This window comes from Callithrix jacchus, chromosome 5 (assembly GCF_049354715.1).
Source record: "Callithrix jacchus isolate 240 chromosome 5, calJac240_pri, whole genome shotgun sequence".
NCBI lineage: Eukaryota > Metazoa > Chordata > Mammalia > Primates > Cebidae > Callithrix > Callithrix jacchus.
This window is the reverse complement of record NC_133506.1, coordinates 111,273,726-111,294,887: the sequence shown is the minus strand read 5'-3', so window position 1 is coordinate 111,294,887 and position 21,162 is coordinate 111,273,726. Positions and strand designations below refer to the sequence as shown.

At 39.2% G+C, this 21,162-nt stretch overlaps 1 protein-coding gene across 11 annotated transcripts in view; it reads left to right on the top strand.

The window, feature by feature from the left end:
- TOM1L1 (target of myb1 like 1 membrane trafficking protein) overlaps positions 1-21,162 on the top strand; it is a 57,461-nt gene that overhangs the window by 11,685 nt on the left and 24,614 nt on the right. For all 11 annotated transcript variants that reach the window (XM_008997346.6, XM_078374131.1, XM_078374133.1 and 8 more), the window contains exons 5-8: positions 172-297; positions 1,044-1,148; positions 2,544-2,660; positions 18,895-19,028. In XM_008997346.6, coding sequence (XP_008995594.2) covers positions 172-297; positions 1,044-1,148; positions 2,544-2,660; positions 18,895-19,028 — 482 coding nt within the window. The remainder of the gene's footprint in view (positions 1-171; positions 298-1,043; positions 1,149-2,543; positions 2,661-18,894; positions 19,029-21,162) is intronic.

The window sequence follows — 21,162 nt, the reverse complement described above, 5'->3', positions numbered from 1 at the left end:
TATTTTCCTAGCCTTTGAAAATGAGCATTTTGCCTGTGGCATTCAAAAATAGCTTTCTGTTTCTGAGTGAGGTACATAATTATTGATCTCTCATTTTCTATCAGGAGCTTAAAAATTATGCTTTGATTTTGTTCCTGTTTTAACTCTGGAACTTTTCATCTCTTAATTCAGACTTGGTCACAGGGTTTTCCAGGAGGTGTGGATGTAAGCGAAGTGAAAGAAGTATACCTTGACCTGCTTAAAAAAGGTGTTCAGTTTCCTCCCTCAGAAGTAGAGGCTGAAACAGCAAGACAGGAGGTAGGAGACCTTTCTTTGGCCCATGGAGAGTATAATAGCATATCACTTGGGTCTTTTCTCATTGCAGAAGACAACCCTAACTCTACCCAGCTTAAGCAAAAAGATGAATTTATTAGAATATTGCAGTATCTCATAGAATAACGGAAACTTGGGATTTTGTTAAAGTGTGATTTAGGGTATAATCCAAAAGCTTGTTTGACATGCTCCACCCTAGATAATAAGAACCTCCCTTTTTACAAGATTTCCAGGTGTTTTCTTTGTACATTAATGTTGAGAAGCACTGGCCTAGAACCTTGAGTTACCTCTCCACCTAAGGTTGGAGATGGGGCATTGACCCAGGGTGGGTTATTGTTGGAGAGGGAGATGCCTTGTCAGCTGTGGCTTAAAAAGACTTAACATGAATTGAGCTACCATTTGTTTTTAAGAACCCAAAGAGAAAGCATCAGTAATCTCACATGGCAGTTTATCATTTAGACCCTTGGTAAAAACCAAGGGCATTTTATTAAATTGTAAATGATAATCCTAATAGCAGCCACCTTTTGCTGAATACCTTCTTTATTATGGGCATCTCATTTGCTTAGCATGCTTCACAAAATGCTGACAGGTTGTGTAGTTGATTATTTATTCTGGGAACATAACCTGTACATAGGACTTTGAGAGTGCTTAAGTTAGCTGAATGGAAAAAACTTCGCATTGGGTGGCTATGTTAATTCACACAATAATATTACCATATTTCATACTCATAGACTGCTCAACTCTCATCAAATCCACCAACATCTGTCCCCACTGCACCAGCTCTTTCTTCTGTAATTGCTCCGAAGAACTCGACTATTACATTGGTCCCAGAACAGGTAACAACAGCCATCACCGTATATATTGACGTCTTTTCCTGATTTGTAAGCACCTTATATACAGTTTGTCTTTTCTGATTAACAGTGTTGAGATGTAGGTACATTCATTTTACAGAGGAAGAGACTAAGGCTTAGTAATACTATTTGACTTATCACAGTTAAGTTCTGTCTGCTTCCAAAGCCCAACTTTGTAAGAGCTGTGCTTGCCTAGTGGCTTTCATAGCTTTGTGGAGCCTTGATTGTGGACTGCATCTAGTGCCCATCAGCCAATTCCTGTTACTTCTGGTAGGACTGTCATATTTCAGAGAGTTTAGTAAATGGTAGTCTTATTACTTGTATTTATTATGCCAACTGAATTCCATTTACTTCTTTGTGTATATCAGTTTATCCAAGGTGCAGATAAACAGTTATTATATGAAGCTCATTTCTGTCCTGCCTTAAAAGAACTATAATTAAAGACTTTGTATTATTATTTTTTTTTCTTATATAAAAATTCACATAATTCCTCTTAGAATATAATACAGGAAAAAAGAGTTTCTTTCTTCTTTCTTCTTTAGTACCATGAGAAATAGATAAATTTAATTTGTTTTTCTTTTATCCTTTTGGTTGCCAAGAAATGCAGGATAACTTTTGCCGTTTTATCCAGGTTTCTGGTACCTTCTTTTGCTAGGTACCTAGTACTTCTCCCTTCTCCATATTGAGTTTTAATCCTTTTATTTTCCTTCATTTTTAAAATTCCTAAAGCATATCTTGGGATTTATTACAAGAGATCTCAAGTCCTTTTAAAAAGTGCTGACATAGGGCCAGGCGTGGTGGCTCACACTTTGGGAGGCCGAGGCAGGTGGATCACGAGGTCAAGAGATCCAGACCATCCTGGTCAACATGGTGAAAACCCCGTCTCTACTAAAAATGCAAAAAATTGCGGCCGGGCGCAGTGGCTCACGCCTGTAATCCCTGCACTTTGGGAGGCCGAGGCGGGTGGATCACAAGGTCAAGAGATGGAGACCATCCTGGTCAACATGGTGAAACCCTGCCTCTACTAAAAATACAAAAAATTAGCTGGGCATGGTGGCATGTGCCTGTAATCCCAGCTACTCAGGAGGCTGAGGCAGGAGAATTGCCTGACCCCAGGAGGCGGAGGTTGCGGTGAGCCAAGATCTTGCCATTGCACTCCAGCCTGGGTAACAAGAGCGGAACACCATCTCAAAAAAAAAGTGCTGATGTATACATTTGTAAAATAACTATATGTATATTTATATAAAATTAAATTTAAGTTTGAAAATATGAAAGTTTACAAAAGCATTTTTTTCTTCCAGCAAATGTCCCATCGGGGCAGGAAACATGTAGTTATTCTTTGTGTGTCCCACTAACTGGTGACTGCGTTGCTCTCTACAGATTGGAAAATTGCACAGTGAATTGGATATGGTGAAAATGAATGTGCGAGTGATGTCTGCCATATTGATGGAGAATACTCCTGGGTCTGAAAACCATGAAGACATAGAGCTTCTGCAGGTGTTGTACGCTTTCAGGGACAATCAGTCAAAGTGTCTCTTAAAGTTATTCTCTAAACTTTGAGCTTTGGAGATAGAAGCCACCTTAATATTGTCTAGTACATCCTCCTATATCCTGATTTCAACTGATTTCTAAACTTAACAGAAAGATCCAAGAATGGCCTTATCAGAGATGTAATAGTAACTTAGACATGGTCTTTAACCTCTTGTAACAAATAATTTATTATAAATTATAACCTTGGTCATGTACAATCCAGTCTCTAGTCCTTTTCAGTATGTAAAAGTTGCCTCTATTTTCATCCATTCAACAAACATTGAGTAACTGTGATATAGGAAGGGATATAGAAATGAGAAGGAGGCTGTTCTAGTCCTTAAGAATTTATACCTAATGAGCAAGATTGGTTTGTAAACAACAAACATAATGAAGTATTATAGACGCTGTAATATAAATTTGTTTGGGATTATGGGTGGGGAGAAAGAGAGATGTAAGATTTTAGGAAAGGTTTGGATTAGGCAATACTCAGGCCATAGAGGAACAAGTAGACAGGGCATTTGGACCTGCATGAGTAGTTCTACAGCCCTCCTATGCCTTCTGCTAATGTCTGTGTATACATACTTTATTTTTCCCTCTACTGATTTGTTCTTCTAATTATTTTAAATTTTAAAACTTATTAATTTTAAAAACAGTTAGAAAATCAGTTCCTACTTTCTAAGTCCCTTTTTTGGCAAGTCTTAAAGCTTAAGATATTTTTAAATTTAAAGAAATTTCCTTTAACTTCTTAGATTGTTAGTAAATAACATTTTTCCTGCTCATTTCTTATTTGGGAAGCAAAAACAGTTATAACATTTTTCCCAACAACGTTGCTTATATATCACTGCTATGGTGAATAGCTTGATTTTTCCTTTCTGAAGTACATCCATGTTGGTAAACTTCAGTGCAAACTTTGAGTGCTTTCATATCCAAAAATGTCCTTTGATTGCCATGTTAAATGCAAGTTAGTTTAGCTAGATACAAAATTCTAGGCACAAAATTGTTTTTCTTCAGGCCCTTGAAGATACTGCTTCATTGTTCTCTTATACACACTAATGCTGATAGAAGTATTATATTATTCTGAATGTATTATAATAATACTGAATGCACTGAGCACCTAGAAATAATACCCTATGGCTCTGTTTAAATCCTTTCCACCATTCTTTCTATTCTCTTCTTACGGACTTTTTAAAGGTGATGAAACTTCCAGTTGGACTCATCTCTCTCTTAACATTTCTTTTGTACTTTTCATCTCTTCATTCTAAGTTCTGGAATAATTTCTCTGTTTAATGTATATCTCTAAATCTTGTACATCAGGTTGCTTATTCACTCCTTCTAATGTTTCAACAATTTCTTTTTATTTAAAAATATATACTTTAAAAAATATTTGCTATATACAAATATGTATATAATTTTAAAATATGTTGGGTTTTTTTTTTTTTTGAGACAAAGTCTTGCTCTGTCACCAGGCTGAAGTGCAGTGGTGTGATCCTGGGTCCCTGCGACTTTCATTTTCCAGTTTCAAGCAATTCTGCCTCAGCCTCCCAAGTAGCTGGGACTAGTTCTTTCATTACATGGTTCTACTTTTCTTTTATATCTTTCCAAGGATAACTATATTTAACACTGCTTTTTTGTTTGTTCTGTGGCCTCTCCTTTGCAAATTTTTTTGTTCATCTTTTTAATTTGCATTTCTCCAGTGTTCAGCTGAATTGCTGACAGTGAGCTCATTTTTGTGTGAGACTCTCTGTCAGCTGGTCTGCATTCTCTGCTGACTCAGGTCACTCATGCTGAAGGCAGGATGTAATTGCTACAGCTGTGCTCAATAATGTTTTCAGAGTATGGTATATCAACATGGTATGATGCTGTTTGGGATACATTTATGGCTGGTCTTCTGGATTATGTATTCTCTATCTTTTTCACTGAATGCTACCAGCACCTAGAAATAATACCCTATCTCTCTGTTCCAATCATTGTTTCCACATGGAAACATTACTCCTCTCTCAGCTATCCAGTCTCAGATGAGGAAAGGGGCATGAGCAGGGGTTGTTTTGCCTGGTTATTTTACTTATGTACCTCAACCAATCTATCTGTTAGAGCCTCTTGTGCCAGCATGTTCTTGGTTTCTGGCTTTTAGGCATGGAGCACCCTTCATATTCCTTCCATGTTTTAGGCAGTACTCATTATGGGCAGCCTTGAATGACCTGAATTGCAATTTCTTCTAATTTAAGAGTTACTGAACTGTGGCCTTTGGGCCAAATCTGGGCCTTGCTCTCTTTTGTGCTGTCTCCAGGTTCAGAAGCATTTTTTAAAGGGTTGTTTGAAAAATAATAAAGACAGGCTGGGCCTAGTGGCTCATGCCTATAATCCCAGCACTTTGGGAGACTGAGGCAGGTAGATAACCTGAGGTCAAGAGTTTAAGACCAGCCTGGCCAACATGGTGAAACCACACTTCTACTAAAAATACAAAAATTAGCCAGGCGTGGTGGCACATGCCTGTAATCCCAGCTACTTGGGAGACCGAGGCAGGAGAATCGCTTGAACCCAGGAGGCGGAGGTTGCGGTGAGCCAAGATCACGCCATTGCACACCAGCCTGGGCAGCAGAGCAAGATTCCATCTCAAAAATAAATAAATAAAATAGTAATAATAATAAAAACAAAAAAAACAGAGGTCATTTCACCTATATCCATTTCTCCTATACCCAGAAACCACTGGGGACTCAGATTCCTCTTAAGGAACTCATTGCCATGCCCCACAGCACTATTAATGAATGTGAGTTTGTGGTATCTCTCAGGTGTGTAAGGGATGAAAAGAGGATTTAAACCACAATGTGGGAGTATAAAGTTCCAGATAAGGTAAGAGCTGATCTGTACAGGTAATGGAGGATGATTATGCCACGCCAAAGAATGGGCATGACCAGGCTGGCAGAAGGGAGCTGTTGAAAGGATATAAGCTGAGGGGCTACATAATGAGGTCAGATTTAAGAAAAATCCTTCTGGTGGCATGTGATGATAAATTCTCAGGAAGCAAGACAAGAATCTAGAAAACAACTTAAGAGAGTATTTCTCATCAGTTGTATCCTATATTCTATGGGTGGAAAGTGGTATCTGTGGTCAAATAAGTTTGCAAAACCAATTGTCTACTGTATTTCTCCTCTTGGAGGTTCATAAAATTCACTGATATATTAAAGGCTTTAAGAGTCTTTGTTTAACCCAACATTTATAAACTTATTTATTTTTTTTGAGACGGAGTTTCACTCTTGTTACCCAGGCTGGAGTGCAATGGTGCGATCTCAGCTCACCGCAACCTCTGCCTCCTGGGTTCAAGCAATTCTCCTGCCTCAGCCTCCTGAGTAGCTGGGATTACAGGCACATGCCACCATGCCCAGCTAATTTTTTTGTATTTTTAGTAGAGGCAGGGTTTCACCATGTTGACCAGGATGGTCTTGATCTGTTGACCTCGTGATCCACCCACCTCAGCTTCCCAAAGTGCTGGGATTACAGGCTTGAGCCACCGCGAAACTTATTTAACCAAAGGATCCCAATTTTCCAAATATCTGCTAATATTCTGCAGAATGGTCAGAGTAGTATTCCTTGAGAAATAAATCAATATTTTGGATCAGTGGCTATCTTAGAATTATAACATTTTGCTAAGGATCCTTGGGGTTCTTGACCTTAGGCAAGTCATTTACTATCACTGGACTTAGTTTATGTATAAAATGAAGAGCTCAGATGACAATAAGCAAGAATAATATTAAACACATCCTCTTTATATTGGATATAAAAAGAAAAATTTATCATTAAATAGATTTTAAATGTAGTAGTCCACAGTGGAGGCTTTTCCAGATATAAACTTTTTTTTATTATTATACTTTAAGTTCTGGGGTACACATGCAGATTGTGCACAATTGTTACATAGGCATACATATCCCATGGTGGTTTGCTACATCCATCCCCCCGTCACCTACATTAGGTATTTATTTTAATGTTATCCCTCCCCAGTTCCCCACCCCTGCTATCCCTCACCTAACTCCCCAACCCCCCAATATGCCCCAGTGTGTGATATTCCCTTCCCTGTGTCCATGTGTTCTCATTGTTCAACACCCACTTATGAGTGAGAACATGCAGTGTTTGGTTTTCTGTTCTTGTGTTCAGTTTGCTGAGAATGATGGTCCCTGCAGGGACATAAACTCATCCTTTTTATGGCTGCATAGTATTCCATGGTGTGTATGTGCCACATTTTCTTTATCCAGTCTATCATTGATGAGCATTTGGGTTGGTTCCAAATCTTTGCTATTGTAAACAGTGCCACAGTGAACATACATGTCCATGTGTCTTTATAACAGAATGATTTATAATCCTTTGGGTACATATACAGTAATGGGATTGCTGAATCAAATGATATTTCTATTTCTAGATCCTTCAGGAATCGCCACACTGTCTTCCACAATGGTTGAACTACTTTATACTCCCACCAACAGTGTAGAAGCATTCCTGTTTCTTCACATCCTCTCTAGAATCTGTTGTCTCCAGATTGTTTAATGTTCACCATTATAGCTGGCTTGAGTTGATATCTCAATGTGGTTTTGATTTGTATTTCTCTAATGACCAGAGATGATGAGCATTTTTTCATGTTTCTTGGCTGCAAAAATGTCTTCTTTTGAAAAGTGTCTGTTCATATCCTTTGCCCACTTTTAGATGGAGTTGTTTGTTTTTTTCTTGTAAATTTGTTTTAGTTCTTTGTAGATTCTGGATATTAGTGCTTTGTCATATGGGTATCCTGCAAAAATTTTTTCCCATTCTGTTAATTGCTGGTTCACTCTAATGATTGTTTCTTTTGCTGTGCAGAAGCTCTTAAGTTTAATTAGATCCCATTTGTCTATTTTGGCTTTTGTTGCCATTGCTTTGGTGTTTTAGTCATGAAGTCCTTGCCTATGCCTATGTCCTGAATGGTATTGCCAAGGTTTTCTTCTAGGGTTTTTATGGTGTCAGATCTTATGTTTAAATCCTTAATCCAACTGGAGTTAATTTTTGTGTAAGGTGAAAGGGTCTAGTTTCAGCTTTCTGCACATGGCTAGCCAGTTTTCCCAACACCATTTATTAAACAGGGAATTCTTTCCCCATTGCTTGTTTTTGTCAGGTTTGTCAAAGATTAGATGGTCGTAGATGTGTGGCATTACTTCCAAGGCCTCTTTTCTGTTCCATTGGTCTATATCTCTGTTTTAGTACCAGTACCATGCTGTTTTGATTACTGTAGCCTTGTAGCATAGTTTGAAGTCAGGTAGCACGATGCCTCCAGCTTTGTTCTTTTCGCTTAGGATTGTCTTGGCTATTTGGGCTCTTTTTTGGTTCCATATGAAGTTTAGTTTTTTCCAGTTCTGTGAAGAAGGCCACTGGTAGCTTGATGGGGATAGTATTGAATCTATAAATTACTTTGGGCAGTATGGCCATTTTCACAATGTTGATTCTTCTTAACCATGAGCATGGAATGTTTTTCCATCTGTTTGTGTCCTCTTTTATTTCCTTGAGCACGGTTTGTAGTTCTCCTTAAAGAGGCCCTTCATGTCCCTTGTTAGTTGTATTCCTAGGTATTTTATTCAATTTGTACCAATTGTGAATGGGAGTTTGCTCACAATTTGGCTCTCTGTTTGTCTGTTATTGGTGTATAGGAATTCTTGTGATTTTTGCACATTGATTTTGTATCCTGAGGCCTTACTGAAGTTGCTTATCATCTTAAGGAGATTTTGGGTTGAGATGATGGGGTCTGCTAAATATACAGTCATGTCATCTGCAAATAGAGACAATTTGACTTCCTGTTTTCCTAATTGAATACCTTTTATTTATTTATTTTTTGAGATGGAGTTTTGCTCTTGTTGCCCAGACTAGTGTGCGATGACGTGATCTGGGCTTACCACAAACTCCGCCTCCCGGGTTCAAGCAATCCTCCTGCCTCAGCCTCCCAAGTAGCTGGGATTACAGGCATGCACCACCACGTCGGGCTAACTTTTTGTATTTTTAGTAGAGACGGGGTTTCTCCATGTTGGTCAGGCTGGTCTCAAACTCCTGACCTCAGGTGATCCTCCTGCCTTGGCCTCCCAAAGTGCTGGGATTACAGGCTTGAGCCACCGTGCCCAGCCCCTTTATTTCTTTTTCTTGCCTGATTGCTCTGGCTAGAATTTCCAATACTATATTGAATAGGAATGGTAAGAGAGGGCACCCTTTTCTAGTGCCAGTTTTCAGAGGGAATGCTTCCAATTTTTGCCCTTTTAGTACGATATTGCCTGTGGGTTTGTCGTAAATAGCTTCTATTATTTTGAGATACGTTCCATCCATACCTAGTTTATTGAGAGTTTTTAGCATAAAGTGTTGTTGAATTTTGTTGAAGGCCTTCTCTGCATCTATTGAGATAATCATGTGGTTTTTGTCTTTGGTTCTGTTTATGCAATGGATTACGTTTATAGATTTGCATATGTTGAACCAGCCTTGCATCCCTGGGATGAAGCTGACTTGATTTTGATGGATAAGCTTTTTGATGTGCTGTTGGATTCAGTTTAGCAGTATTTTATTAAACATTTTCTCATCAGTGTTCACTATGGATATTGGCCTGAAATTTTCTTTTTTAGTTGTATCTCTGCCAGGTTTTGGTATCAGGATTATGTTGGTCTCATAAAATGAGTTAGAGAGGATTCCCTCTTTTTGTATTGTTTGGGATAGTTTCAGAAGGAATGGTACCAGCTCCTCTTTGTATGTCTGGTAGAATTTGGGTGTGAACCCATCTGGTCCTGGACTTTTTTTGGTTGGTAGGCTATTAATTGCTGCCTCAACTTCAGACTTTGTTATTGTTCTATTCAGGAATTCAGCTTCTTCCTGGTTTAGTCTTGGGAGGGTGTAAGTGTCCAGGAATTTATCTATTTCTTCTAGATTTACTTGTTTATGTGCATCGCAGTGTTTGTAGTAATCTCTGATGGTAGTTTGTATTTCTGTGTAATTGGTGATACCCCTTTATCATTTTTCATTGCATCTATTTGATCCTTCTCTCTTTTCTTTTTTATTAGTCTTGCTAGCAGCCTATCTATTTTGTTGATCTTTTCAAAAAAACTGGCTCCTGGATTCATTGATTTTTTTGAAGGATTTTTTTGTGTCTCTGTCTCCTTCAGTTCTGCTCTGATCTTAGTTATTTCTTGTCTTCTGCTACCTTTTGAATTTGTTTGATCTTGCTCCTCTAGTTCTTTTAATCGTGACATTAGGTGTTGATTTTAGATCTTTCCTCACTTCTCATGTAGGCATTTAGTGCTATAAATTTCCCTCTGGACACTGCTTTAAATGTGTCCCAGAGATTCTGGTACGTTGTGTCTTTGTTCTTATTGGTTTCGAAGAACATCTTTATTTCTACCTTCATTTCATTATTTGTCCAGTAGTCATTCAAGAGTAGGTTGTTCAGTTTCCATATAGTTGTGCGGTTTTGAGTGAGTTTCTTAATCTTATTTGATTGCACTGTGGTCTGAGAGACTGCATGTTATGATTTCCATTCTTTTGCATTGCTTAGGAGTGATTTACTTCCAGTTACATGGTCAATTTTAGAATAAGTGCGATGGGTACTGAGAAGAATGCATATTCTGTGGATTTGGGGTGAAGAGTTCTGTAGATATCTATTAGGTCCACTTGGTCCAGGATATAAACTTTTAAACTCATGATGTTAACATGTGTGTTAAACTAAAATTGAAAAATTAAATATCAAGGTAAACGGATATGTGGCAGATAATAGTTTTTAAATGGCCACAGCAACATTTTTACTTCTTCCTGGTGCAAAAAACCCAAAATTCTATACAGGGTTTTTAAAATTGAGGCAAAATTCACAGCGGTGGCTCTCACCTGTAATCCCTGCACTTTGAGAGGCTGAGGCAGGTGGATCACTTGATGTCAGGAGTTCGAGACCAGCCTGGCCAACATGGTGAAACTTTGTCTCTACTAAAAATACAAAATTAGCTGGGCATGGTGATGGGTGCCTATAATCCCAACTACTGGGAGGCTGAGGCATGAGAATTGCTTGCACCTGGGAAGTAGAGGTTGCAGTGAGCAGAGATCATGCCACTGTACTCCAGACTGGCAACAGAGGGAGACTCCATCTCAAAAATTAAAATAAAATAAACATACATTCATTGTAAGTACAGTTAACCCTTGAACAACACATAGCAGTTATAAGCTACTATGATCCTACGTCAGTTGAAAATTCATGTATAACTTTTGATTTCTCCAGAACTTAACTACTAATAGCCTACTATTGACCAGAAATCCTATCAATAACATAAACAGTCGATTAACACATATTTTCTATGTTATATATGTTATGTGCCTTATTCTTAAGGTAAGCTAGAGAAAAGAAATGTTGAAAAAATCATAAGGAAGGCTGTGTACAGTGGCTTACATCGATAGGAGGTCGAGGTTGCAGTGAACCATGATTGCACCACTACACTCAGCCTCAGCAACAGTGAGACCCTGTCTGAATTTAAAAATTGAAATTGAAAAAAATTCTTTAAGAAATTGTAAGGAAGAGAGCATATATTTACTATTAATTAAGTGGGTCTTGATCCTTGTCTTTTTGCTGAATAGGCTGAGGAAGAAGAAGAGAAGGAATTGGTACTGTTGTCTTAGGTGGCAGGGGCAGAAGACAATCTGCTTATCATTGGACCCATGCAGTTCAAACTCGTGTTGTTCAAAGTCCAAATTTATTTCCTCTATTTAATTTCAATGCATTTTCATTACCCCAAAAGGAAACCCGATGTCCATTAAGCAGTCTCTCCCCTTTCTGCCTTTCACCAGTTCCAAATAACCACCGATCTGCTTCTGTGTCTGTGGATTTACCTGTTCTGGATATTTCATGTAAATAGAATCACATAATATATGATTTTTTGTGTCTAGCATTTTTCACTTAATCTTTTCAAGGTTCATCCGTGTTGTAACATGTATCAGAATTTTATTACTTTAATGGCCTAATATTTCATTGTATAGATATACCACATTTTATATATCAGTTCATTGATAGACATTTAGGTTGTTTCCACCTTTTGCTCTTGTGACTAATGCTGCTATGAACATTCACATACAGTTTTTTGTTTGAATATCTGTGTTCATTTCTTTTGAGTATCAGCCTAGGAATAGAATTGCTGGGTGATATAATAACTTTAACTTTTTGAGGAATTGTCTAACTATTTTGCACAGTGGATGCACCATTGTATATTCTACTAGCAGTATGCAGTTCTACTAGGATTCCAGTTTCAGCACAATAAACATTTGTTACTTTCCATTGTGTTTTTTTAAATGGCCCTCTGGTAGGTGTGAAGTGGTATCTCATTATGGTTTTGATTTTAATTTGTATTTGCAGTTCCCTAATTACTAATGAAATTGGGTGTGTGTATTATAGCTTTTTATTTTAAAAATTATTTTATTTTATTTATTTTTGGCACAGAGTCTCACTCTCTTGCTCAGGCTGGAGTGCAGTGGCATGATCATGGTTCACTGCAACCTCCGCCTCCTGGGTTCAAGCAATTCTCCTGCCTCAGCCTCCTGAGTAGCTTAGACTACAGCCACCTGCCACCACACCCAGCTAATTTTTGTATTCTTAGTAGAGACAGGGTTTCACCAGGTTTGCCAGGCTGGTCTTGACCTACTGACCTAAGGTGATCCACCTGCCTTGACCTCCCACAGTTGTATTATGACTTTTTAAAAGGTTATTAGCCAGGCATGGTGACAGGTGCCTGCAATCCCAGCTACTTAGGAGGCTGAGGCAGCAAGCTGCCCTGGAGCTTGAACCGGGGAGGCGGAGGTTGCAGTGAGCAGAGATTGCACCATTGTACTCCAGCCAGGGTGACAGAATGAGATTCCTTTTCAAAAAATAAAATGATAAACTAAAATAATAAAATATAAACCAGATCATGTTGTTTCTTCCTGGAAACCCTCCTGTGGCTTCCCATTTTACTCAGAGTAAAACCAAACCTCTCCACTCTGGCCACAGAGCCCTTCTCAGTAATGTTTAGCCACCTTCTTCCATGGCACTTGCTCGCTGAACTCCTTCCTATTCCTTGAGTGCACTGAGTTTCATTCTTGCTGGGGAGCTGTTTCATCCCTGACTCTCATGCTTCCCCATCTGCAAATGGCCAACTTGCTCATTCTTTTTCTCTCTCTCTTTTTTTCTTTCTTTCAACAGTCTCACTCTGTCGCCCATGCTGGCACCATTGTACAATGGAGCCATGTCAGCTCACTGCAACCTCCACCTACCAGGTTCAAGCGATTCTCCTACCTCAGTCTCCTGAGTAGCTGGAACTATAGGCGCCTGCCACCACGCCTGGCTATTTTTTGTATTTTTGGTATGGACGGGGTTTCACTATGTTGGCCAGGCTGCTCTCAAACTTTTTCTTATCATTTTGATCTTAGCGTGTTACCCTCCTGAGAAGTTTTCTGTGACTCTCCAGTCTGAAATTAGCCACCATCTGATCACATCACCATTCATTCTCCATCTGGCATTCACAGTGTCTGATGCTTTTCTTGCATGGTTGTCAGCTGTCTGCCTACTAGAATGGAAATACCAAAAGGCTTGTCTTGTTCATTACCAGATTCTGGCTCCCAGATTAGTGCCTAACATGATGCAATCATTGAATAAAAACAGGCCTAATGGATCAATAGCTTTCTTCCCCTGGATTTTATATGGCTTAAAATTCAAATTTGTATTCTTGGTATGAGGTGGGATTTTACCTTCGTTTATTTTTTCAATTTGATGGCTGCTTGTCCAAATAACACTCACTAACAATTCATATATTTTCCAATGGTTTTAAATACCCCTTTATCACATACTGTATATTCTAATTCAAGGTTGTCTTCTAGAGGCTGTTCTTGTCCCTTGACTTATTTGTGACTAAACTGGCATCATACTCTTTTGATTACTCTAAAGTTTTCATGCTTTGTAGAGTGTATTAGCAAAGAAATGACATACTTCATTTGGGTAATTTGAAGAAAGTTTAATCAAGATTCCATTTATTTAGTAAGATGTTATACAGTTCAAGGAAACCACAAGGGCTAGATCACTACTCTGAATTATTAACTAATATCCCAAGGTTTACATAGGCAAGAAGAGGTCACTTTTGCCAGAACCTAGAGAAAAAAATAATGTGGAGAGGGTAGCCTTGACAGCAGTGGTGCCTTTGGTGGAAGAAGTAGAAAGAATAAATATCCAGACCTCATTCGCCTTCCTTTCTCCTGTTTCCTGGCAGCAAGACTTCACATTGGCTGAACACAGAAGCAAGAAGACAGGGGACCTGGAGATGTGATCCCTACAAGCCAGGCCCTAGGGCACAGAGTTTAGGCAGAAAGTGTGGACAGTGGATCTGGAGGACAAAGGAAAGTTGTCCAGGAGAAAGGAAAAGCCTCCACTCAAAAATTTCTTGGCCAGGCGCAGTTGCTCATGCCTGTAATCCCAGCACTTTGGGAGGCCGAGGTGGGTGGATCACGAGGTCAGGAATTCAAGACCAGCTTGGCCAACGTGGTGAAACCCTGTCTCTACTAAAAATACAAAAATTACCTAGGCGTGGTGGTGCACATCTGTAATTCCAGGTACTTGGGAGGCTGAGGCAGGAGAATCACTTGAACCTGGGAGGCGGAGTTTGCAGTGAGCTAAGATTATGCCACTGCACTCCAGTCTGGGCGACAGAGCAACACGTTGTCTCAAAAAACAAAAATTTATTGGCTGCTCTTGTATATATACTTCACCAGTGACCACAGTCTTATAATATCAGTTACTGTTAAAAACCAGCCTGAGGCCAAGCATAGTGGAACACGCCTGTAATCCCAGCACTTTGGGAGGCTGAGGTGGGTGTATCACCTGAAGTCAGGAATTCCAGACCATCCTGGCCAACATGGCGAAACCTCGTCTCTACTAAAAGTACAAAAATTAGTCACTCAGGAGGCTAAAGGCACAAGAATTGCTTGAACCGGGGAGGCGGAGGTTGCAGTAAGCAAAGATTGCACCACTGCACTCCAGCCTGGGTGACAGAATGATACTCAGTCTCAAAAAAAAAAATTTAAAACCCAGCCTGTATACTTGGAACTTCTTCCTGTTTTATCTGTTTACACTTACCATCTAGTAGCTGTTCTGTTTCCTTGGAACCTATTCCTTGTCTGTCTTCTTTCATCTGAAATCCAATATGTTTACTTGGAATCCCCTCTCTGTTCCATCAACCCATGTTGAACAATTAGGTCCTGAAGCCCTTCTAATTAAGAGGGTTTTGCTCTTTGTTAGACTCATAGGTAATAAAACCATTTTATGCAGTAGACACATTTTCCCACCACTGTGTTGCTTGTAAATTTTGAACTATTCATTAGGGATGGAGACTGGATTTTCTTTAGTTTTTCTAAGTGGAATGTGATGATTCTGAGGCTCTATCTAGTCTAACAAGTGTAGTGATGAGTTAAAGGCAGCCACCTTGGCCATAGGAATGAAGAGTTGCAGCCTGTGTTTTGTGTATTTGCTTTCTTGGTCTTGTGCACTCAGCTTTGGGTCACCTTCTTCTTATCTTGAATAGCTGACTTTCTCTGGTACCTCTCCTTTAATCTTATCTCTCTCTCTTTCTTTCTTTCTTTCTTTCTTCTTTCTTTTTTTTTTTTTTTTTTTTTGCCTAGCCCCAGTAAGACAAGAAGAGAATGCTCTAGTATTCAGAATAAAGGGAGCTCAGATTTTGAAATGATAACTAGAGAAAGCCTTATTCTAACTTACTGGAGAAATTTAAAATCAAGGGAATCTAAAATTTGATCCTGTGGGGATTTATAACCAGTTGAAAAAAAAAATCCTGAGAATAGGAAAAAGAAAGTCATCCTCCCAGACCATTCTTGTCTTTATCATTCATAAATGTGTAGGGTATTAAGAATGGAAGGGACTGTCAGCATCTTTGAATCCATCTCCCTTCCTATGCACATGAGGCTGCATATGCAGAAAGAATGGTTTACCCACACTGTGACAAGTGATGGAGCTGGAAGGAGAACCTCATTCTCCTGAGCTTGTGTTCTATCCATTAGACCAACTAGTTTCTCATTTTGAACCCAGGACTGATTTTCTGGTATATATAGCTAACCTATTGTGTTTTCATGTGGGTATGGGAGGCAATCTGAAGGCAGCAACCAAATCCTGTACTTTTTGCAGACACTGTTTAGTTGGGAAGAAGAGTTGGAAGGGCTTTAAAAAGTTAATGATTTTCTTGAGGATTATGCTGATGATTTGTCATTTGAAGCCTATGTAAGGAAAAAGAGACTATATGAGCAAGTTAAGCTGAAAAATGTTCAGTTTCAGAGTAGGTAGGGAGAGTTTTTACTTTGAGCAGATAGAGACATTGGGGTTTCCTGCACTCTGAGTGGGGAATATTGGGATAAAGAAAATATGTTATCAGCTGATAATAGGGATATTGCCATACAGATAGTATTTCCAGAGACATTTTCAAGCAAATACATTTCTTTCTGTTTTGGCTCTTTCAAGGGAGATAGTCAAGCATTTTTATGTTTCTTTTTATTGAGTTGCCCTGTGTTGGTCAATGTGGGATGACTAGTTGGAGTTGAAAGTGCAAAGGGATCTCTTTCCTTAATTCCTGAGTGCTCTATGGAGGAATAAGAGCCATCTGGGTATCAGAAGAGGAAGCTCTTAATGAGCTCCTTTCTGTTTTGCTCCAAAGACTTTTGAATTGATTGTTAAATTCACTTTAACTTAGAAACTTGCCTTTGCTTTTATATGGCATAAAAGGAGGCGATTTCGGGGGTTCCGTGATGGACATATGCACCAGCAGCTGTTGCTCTGAATTTTGACTTGCTCCCCCTGGCTCCCTACTGCCACAGCCCTGCAAGTGCCTGCTATGGGGAACTCTGACCCATCCTTTTTGTCCATGGTGCTTGATCTCGGCTGTTTCCAGGTGGCTTGGCCCTCCTCTGAGACAGACATCAATTGCAAAGATCAGAGTTAGGCTGGCTTTTGAAGAGGTTTTTTACATTCTGCTTTGCAGACCTGTTGAAATGTGCTATTTCTTTCATGTTGCCACTCCATCTGTTTCTTGAAAGGGCAAAGGGTGTGTCTTCATGGGATTGAAGGCTATTGATGTTGCCTTCAAATTCATTTCCAATTAATTTCTACATTTTTGTCGTAGGTATTAGCCATTGCATTCCCTTGATCTTGACATTGCTCTAGAAAGGCTGCCAGTGAGCAACAAGGAGAACAATTTCTGTACACTCTCTAAAGCAAGAACAAAGGAAAAGTTCTCATTCATTATGGGGTTATATTAAATGCCATTCTTAATTCTTTCCTTTGTATAAGATCAGGTCTGGATAATAGCTTGTTACAGGATTGTATTCATTATCAAGTTGAGCTTCTAGTGACACCTTGTCAACAGCACCCATAATACATTCATTTACTGCCTGCTACCTCTGTATGCCAGACACTGTGGGATTTCAATAACACCATTGCTGATTCTTACAACAACCTTACAAGGTATTCTCCTGTATTATAGATGAAAAAACAAAACCTACAACTAAATTTTAGCCATATTTCCCCAAATTCCATAGCAGGCATATTGTATGGGAGATGCCTTTGGCCTGCTGAGTCCAAAGCCTTTTCTCTTTGCATTATACCAGGGGAATATAAATGAGCCAGATCTGGCCTGCTACCTATATCTGTTTTATGAGAAGATGGCCACACCCAGTTGTTTATATATATTTTCTAGGGTTGCTTTTACACTACAGTGGCAGAGCTGAGTAGTTGCAGCAAAGACTAGATGGCCCACAAAGCAGAAAATGTTTACTATCTGGAGCTTTATGAATGCTGTTGACCCCTGCACTATACTGTTCCTGAAGGTGGCCCTGTGGTTAGCAAATCAGATGGTTTTTCTGGTGGCACATTACAAGTCTAAAATCAGAGATTCTCTCTATCATCCGTCTGTCTAACTCACTGTTTTTTCTTTTTATGCCATCTTGTCTTTTAAATATTTTTGTTTTGATTTTGTAGAGGGTAGTGGCTGTTATCTCTGAGTCTAAATGCCAGTTGGTAATAGTTTGATTTATTTGTTTAGAGATTTCCTGTCAGCAGTCTTGTAATAGATTATTTGATATTCTAAATGGTTTCATGAAGCATACATTTTTCAGCAGGCCTTTCTTTCTTGAGGGGAAAAAGCCAATAGTGATTGTGCGGTGTTTAAGGAAGTTTTGTTGAGAGAAGCAGCATCCCTGTGTTTTTGCCTGATGTTAATGTACTATTACATCAACAAACTCTAGCCAAGGTGAGATTGAAGAAATACTATTATCAGTTTTATGTACCTTAGGTTAATTGAAGGTGTGCCTGGAAGGAGGTCGGTTGTAAGGCAGCAGTTCTTAAATATAGTTGTACATAAGAAACGTTTTGGGGTGCTTGTTCAAAAAATGTAGATTTTCAGACCCCCAGCCCTAGTGATTCTGAATCAGTACATCTGATATAGATGGCTCTGAAGCTTATGAAAAAAAAACCCATGGGTTTGGGAGGTGGATTAATGGTTTAATGTAGTAATTCTAGTTAGTCCAGATAAGGATATTCATGATTTGTTTGTTAATCCTGGTTTAGTTTGCCTCAAACTGTGATATAACTATAAACTTTAAATGTTTATGTACAACATAACAGGAAATAAAATAATGCCACTGTAAATGTATTTTAACTACTTCTACTACCACTAATAATGCAATAACATTTTATGTTTATCCTTTATAGTTATGGAGTTCCTCATTACACACATCTCATTTGATTTTTATGTCAACACTTGAAGGAGATGTGGCAAGGGGTACAATTTTCATTTATCAATGAGAAAACTGAGATTTAGAAAACATGTTTTTTTTTTTTTTTTTTTCCAACATGGCACAGCTAATATGCACTGCATCTAGAACTCCCATATAACACTTCTGGGTTTTAGTCCAGCATTATTTTCAATGTACCATATTATTCTTATGACACCTATTTTGATTTTTAAAGGAAGATATAATCAGTTTATGACTCACTGCCTTCCAATAGGAAGTATGAGCCATTTATAGAAGTACTTTGTTAGTGTCCCACAGGTGATTTAATGTGGAGGCAACTGTAGGTATGCACAGATTGGTGAGTCAGATGTCTTTATAGAATGTTCCAGGCATGGAGAAGAAATCTCTCTCCTTTCTTTGACAGAAACTCTATAAAACAGGTCGGGAGATACAGGAGAGGATCATGGACCTGCTAGTGGTGGTGGAGAATGAAGATGTAACTGTTGAGCTAATTCAGGTGAATGAGGATTTGAATAATGCCATCCTTGGATGTGAACGGTGAGCAGATCATGTATCCTCTTTGTCCCTCTTCCAGTTCTATTTTCGCCACCAATTACTCAGCATTCTTATCAGAGTGCCTACAAAAGACCCCTCTTTCTAGATTCTCCTGTCTCAATAGGAAAGGTATTGGCATGTGGGGTGGGACGGTTTTCCCTTGTGTGGCTCCTACTCAGTAAATGCCAGAGGTCTTTCTTCTAGTTAAAGTGACATTTCAGCCCGGTGCGGTGGCTCCCTCTTATAATCCCAGCACTTTTGGAGGCCAAAGTAGGAGGATCACTTGGTCCAGGAATTCCAGACTACCTCGGCAACATAGCAAGACCCTGTCTCTACAAAAAATTAAAAAATTACCTGGGTGTGATGGTTCTAGTGGGTGCCTGTAGTCCTAGCTACTAGAGAGGCTGAGGTGGGAGGATAGCTTGAGACTAGGAATTTGAGGCTGTGGTGAGCTATGATCACACCACTGCACTCCACCCTGGGTGATGGAGTGAAATCCCACCTCTAAAAGAAATAATAATAAAAGGACATGTTAAGACACCCTTAGGGGCACTGTTTCTGTTGAGAATTACTGGGAATGTCTGCTTGCATAATGACTGTATTTCTAATCAGCTGAAAAAGAATGAGACTAGTCTGACAGGTGAACAGGTGAACAGGCCTGGATTCAAATCTAGCTGATGACTTTGGATAAGCTGTAGAACTTTTCTAAGATTTTTTTTCTTTCTTATTTTTTTTTAATGTATTAAATAGGGTAATAATACCTGTTTAGAGGGTTGGGCTTTTTTTGAGGATTAAATGAGATAATATATATGAAAACACCTAGCAAACTGCTAGCACACTGATGTCTATTAAACAGTAATTTCTTCTCCTCCTCTGCACTAATGTCCCTTTTAACCTTCTAATTTATTGACTAGGTTTTTCTTCCTACTTACCATGAGTAAATTAAGGGAATCCATGCAATAAAACCAGTAGTTATGGGCCAAGAATGGTGGTGCACATCTGTAATCCCAGCACCTTGGGAGATTGAGGTGCGTGGATTGCTTGAGCTCAGGAAGTTTGAGACCATCCTGAGTAACACTGCGAAACCCCATCTCTACCAAAAATTTACAAATATTAGCCATGCATGGTGGCACATGCATTTAGTTCCAGCTACTTAGGAGGCTGAGGTGGAAGGATCTCTTGAGCCAAGAAGGCAGAGGTTGGAGTGAACCAAGATCATGCCACTGCACTCCAGCCTGCATGACAGAGCGAGACTGTCTCAAAAACAAAGAAACATAAAAACCAGTAGCTATGAAACGTCAGTTTCTTTCCTTCACTGTCTCATACTTACTGTGTATTTATTCAGAGAAGGGCATTGACTGAAGATGTGAGCTTAGAAACCATGCTTTCTTTCTTTCTTTTTTTTTTTTTCTTGAGACGGAGTGCCCAGGCTGGAGTGCAGTGGCGTGATCTCAGCTCACTGCAACCTCTGCCTTCCAGGTTCAAGTGATTCTCCTGCCTCAGCCTGCCAAGTAGCTGGGATTACAGGCACACGCCACCATGCTCGGCTAGTTTTTTGTATTTTTAGTAGAAACGGGGTTTCACCATGTTGGCCAGGCTGGTCTTAAACTTCTGACCTCAGATGATCCACCCTCCTCAGCCTCCCAAAGCGCTGGGATTATAGGCATGAGTTACCACACCTAGCCACCATGCTTTCTTTCTTACACTGAAAAAACTCACAATTGCTACCCTACTTTCTGTGGAACAAATTTTTATTAGCAGAAAAATATCCAAGGAAAACTACATTTCAGTAGAGTGCTTTCATTTTGGAGAATTATATTGCAAACCATAAGACCATGGCCTAAAGTCTTCCTCCAAGGACTAGCTTGTGTTTATTTGGTCTCCTCTCAGGAGATTGGATGACTTCTGTGAAAAGCTTGTTTTGGCTGGGCTTTGAATCATGTGCACCAAAGCAACTGTGAAACACTTATATCCTAAGATTCAGAGAGAAATTTTGCCTCTAGAAAAGATACTAGTCTCCTAGTTTTCTCTGGCTGTTGTAACAATTAACACAAACTTAGTGGCTTATCCTGTTTTATCTGCTTTTGGATGCTCCAGAGGAGAATCCATCTTCTTACCTTTTGTAATTGCTAGAGGC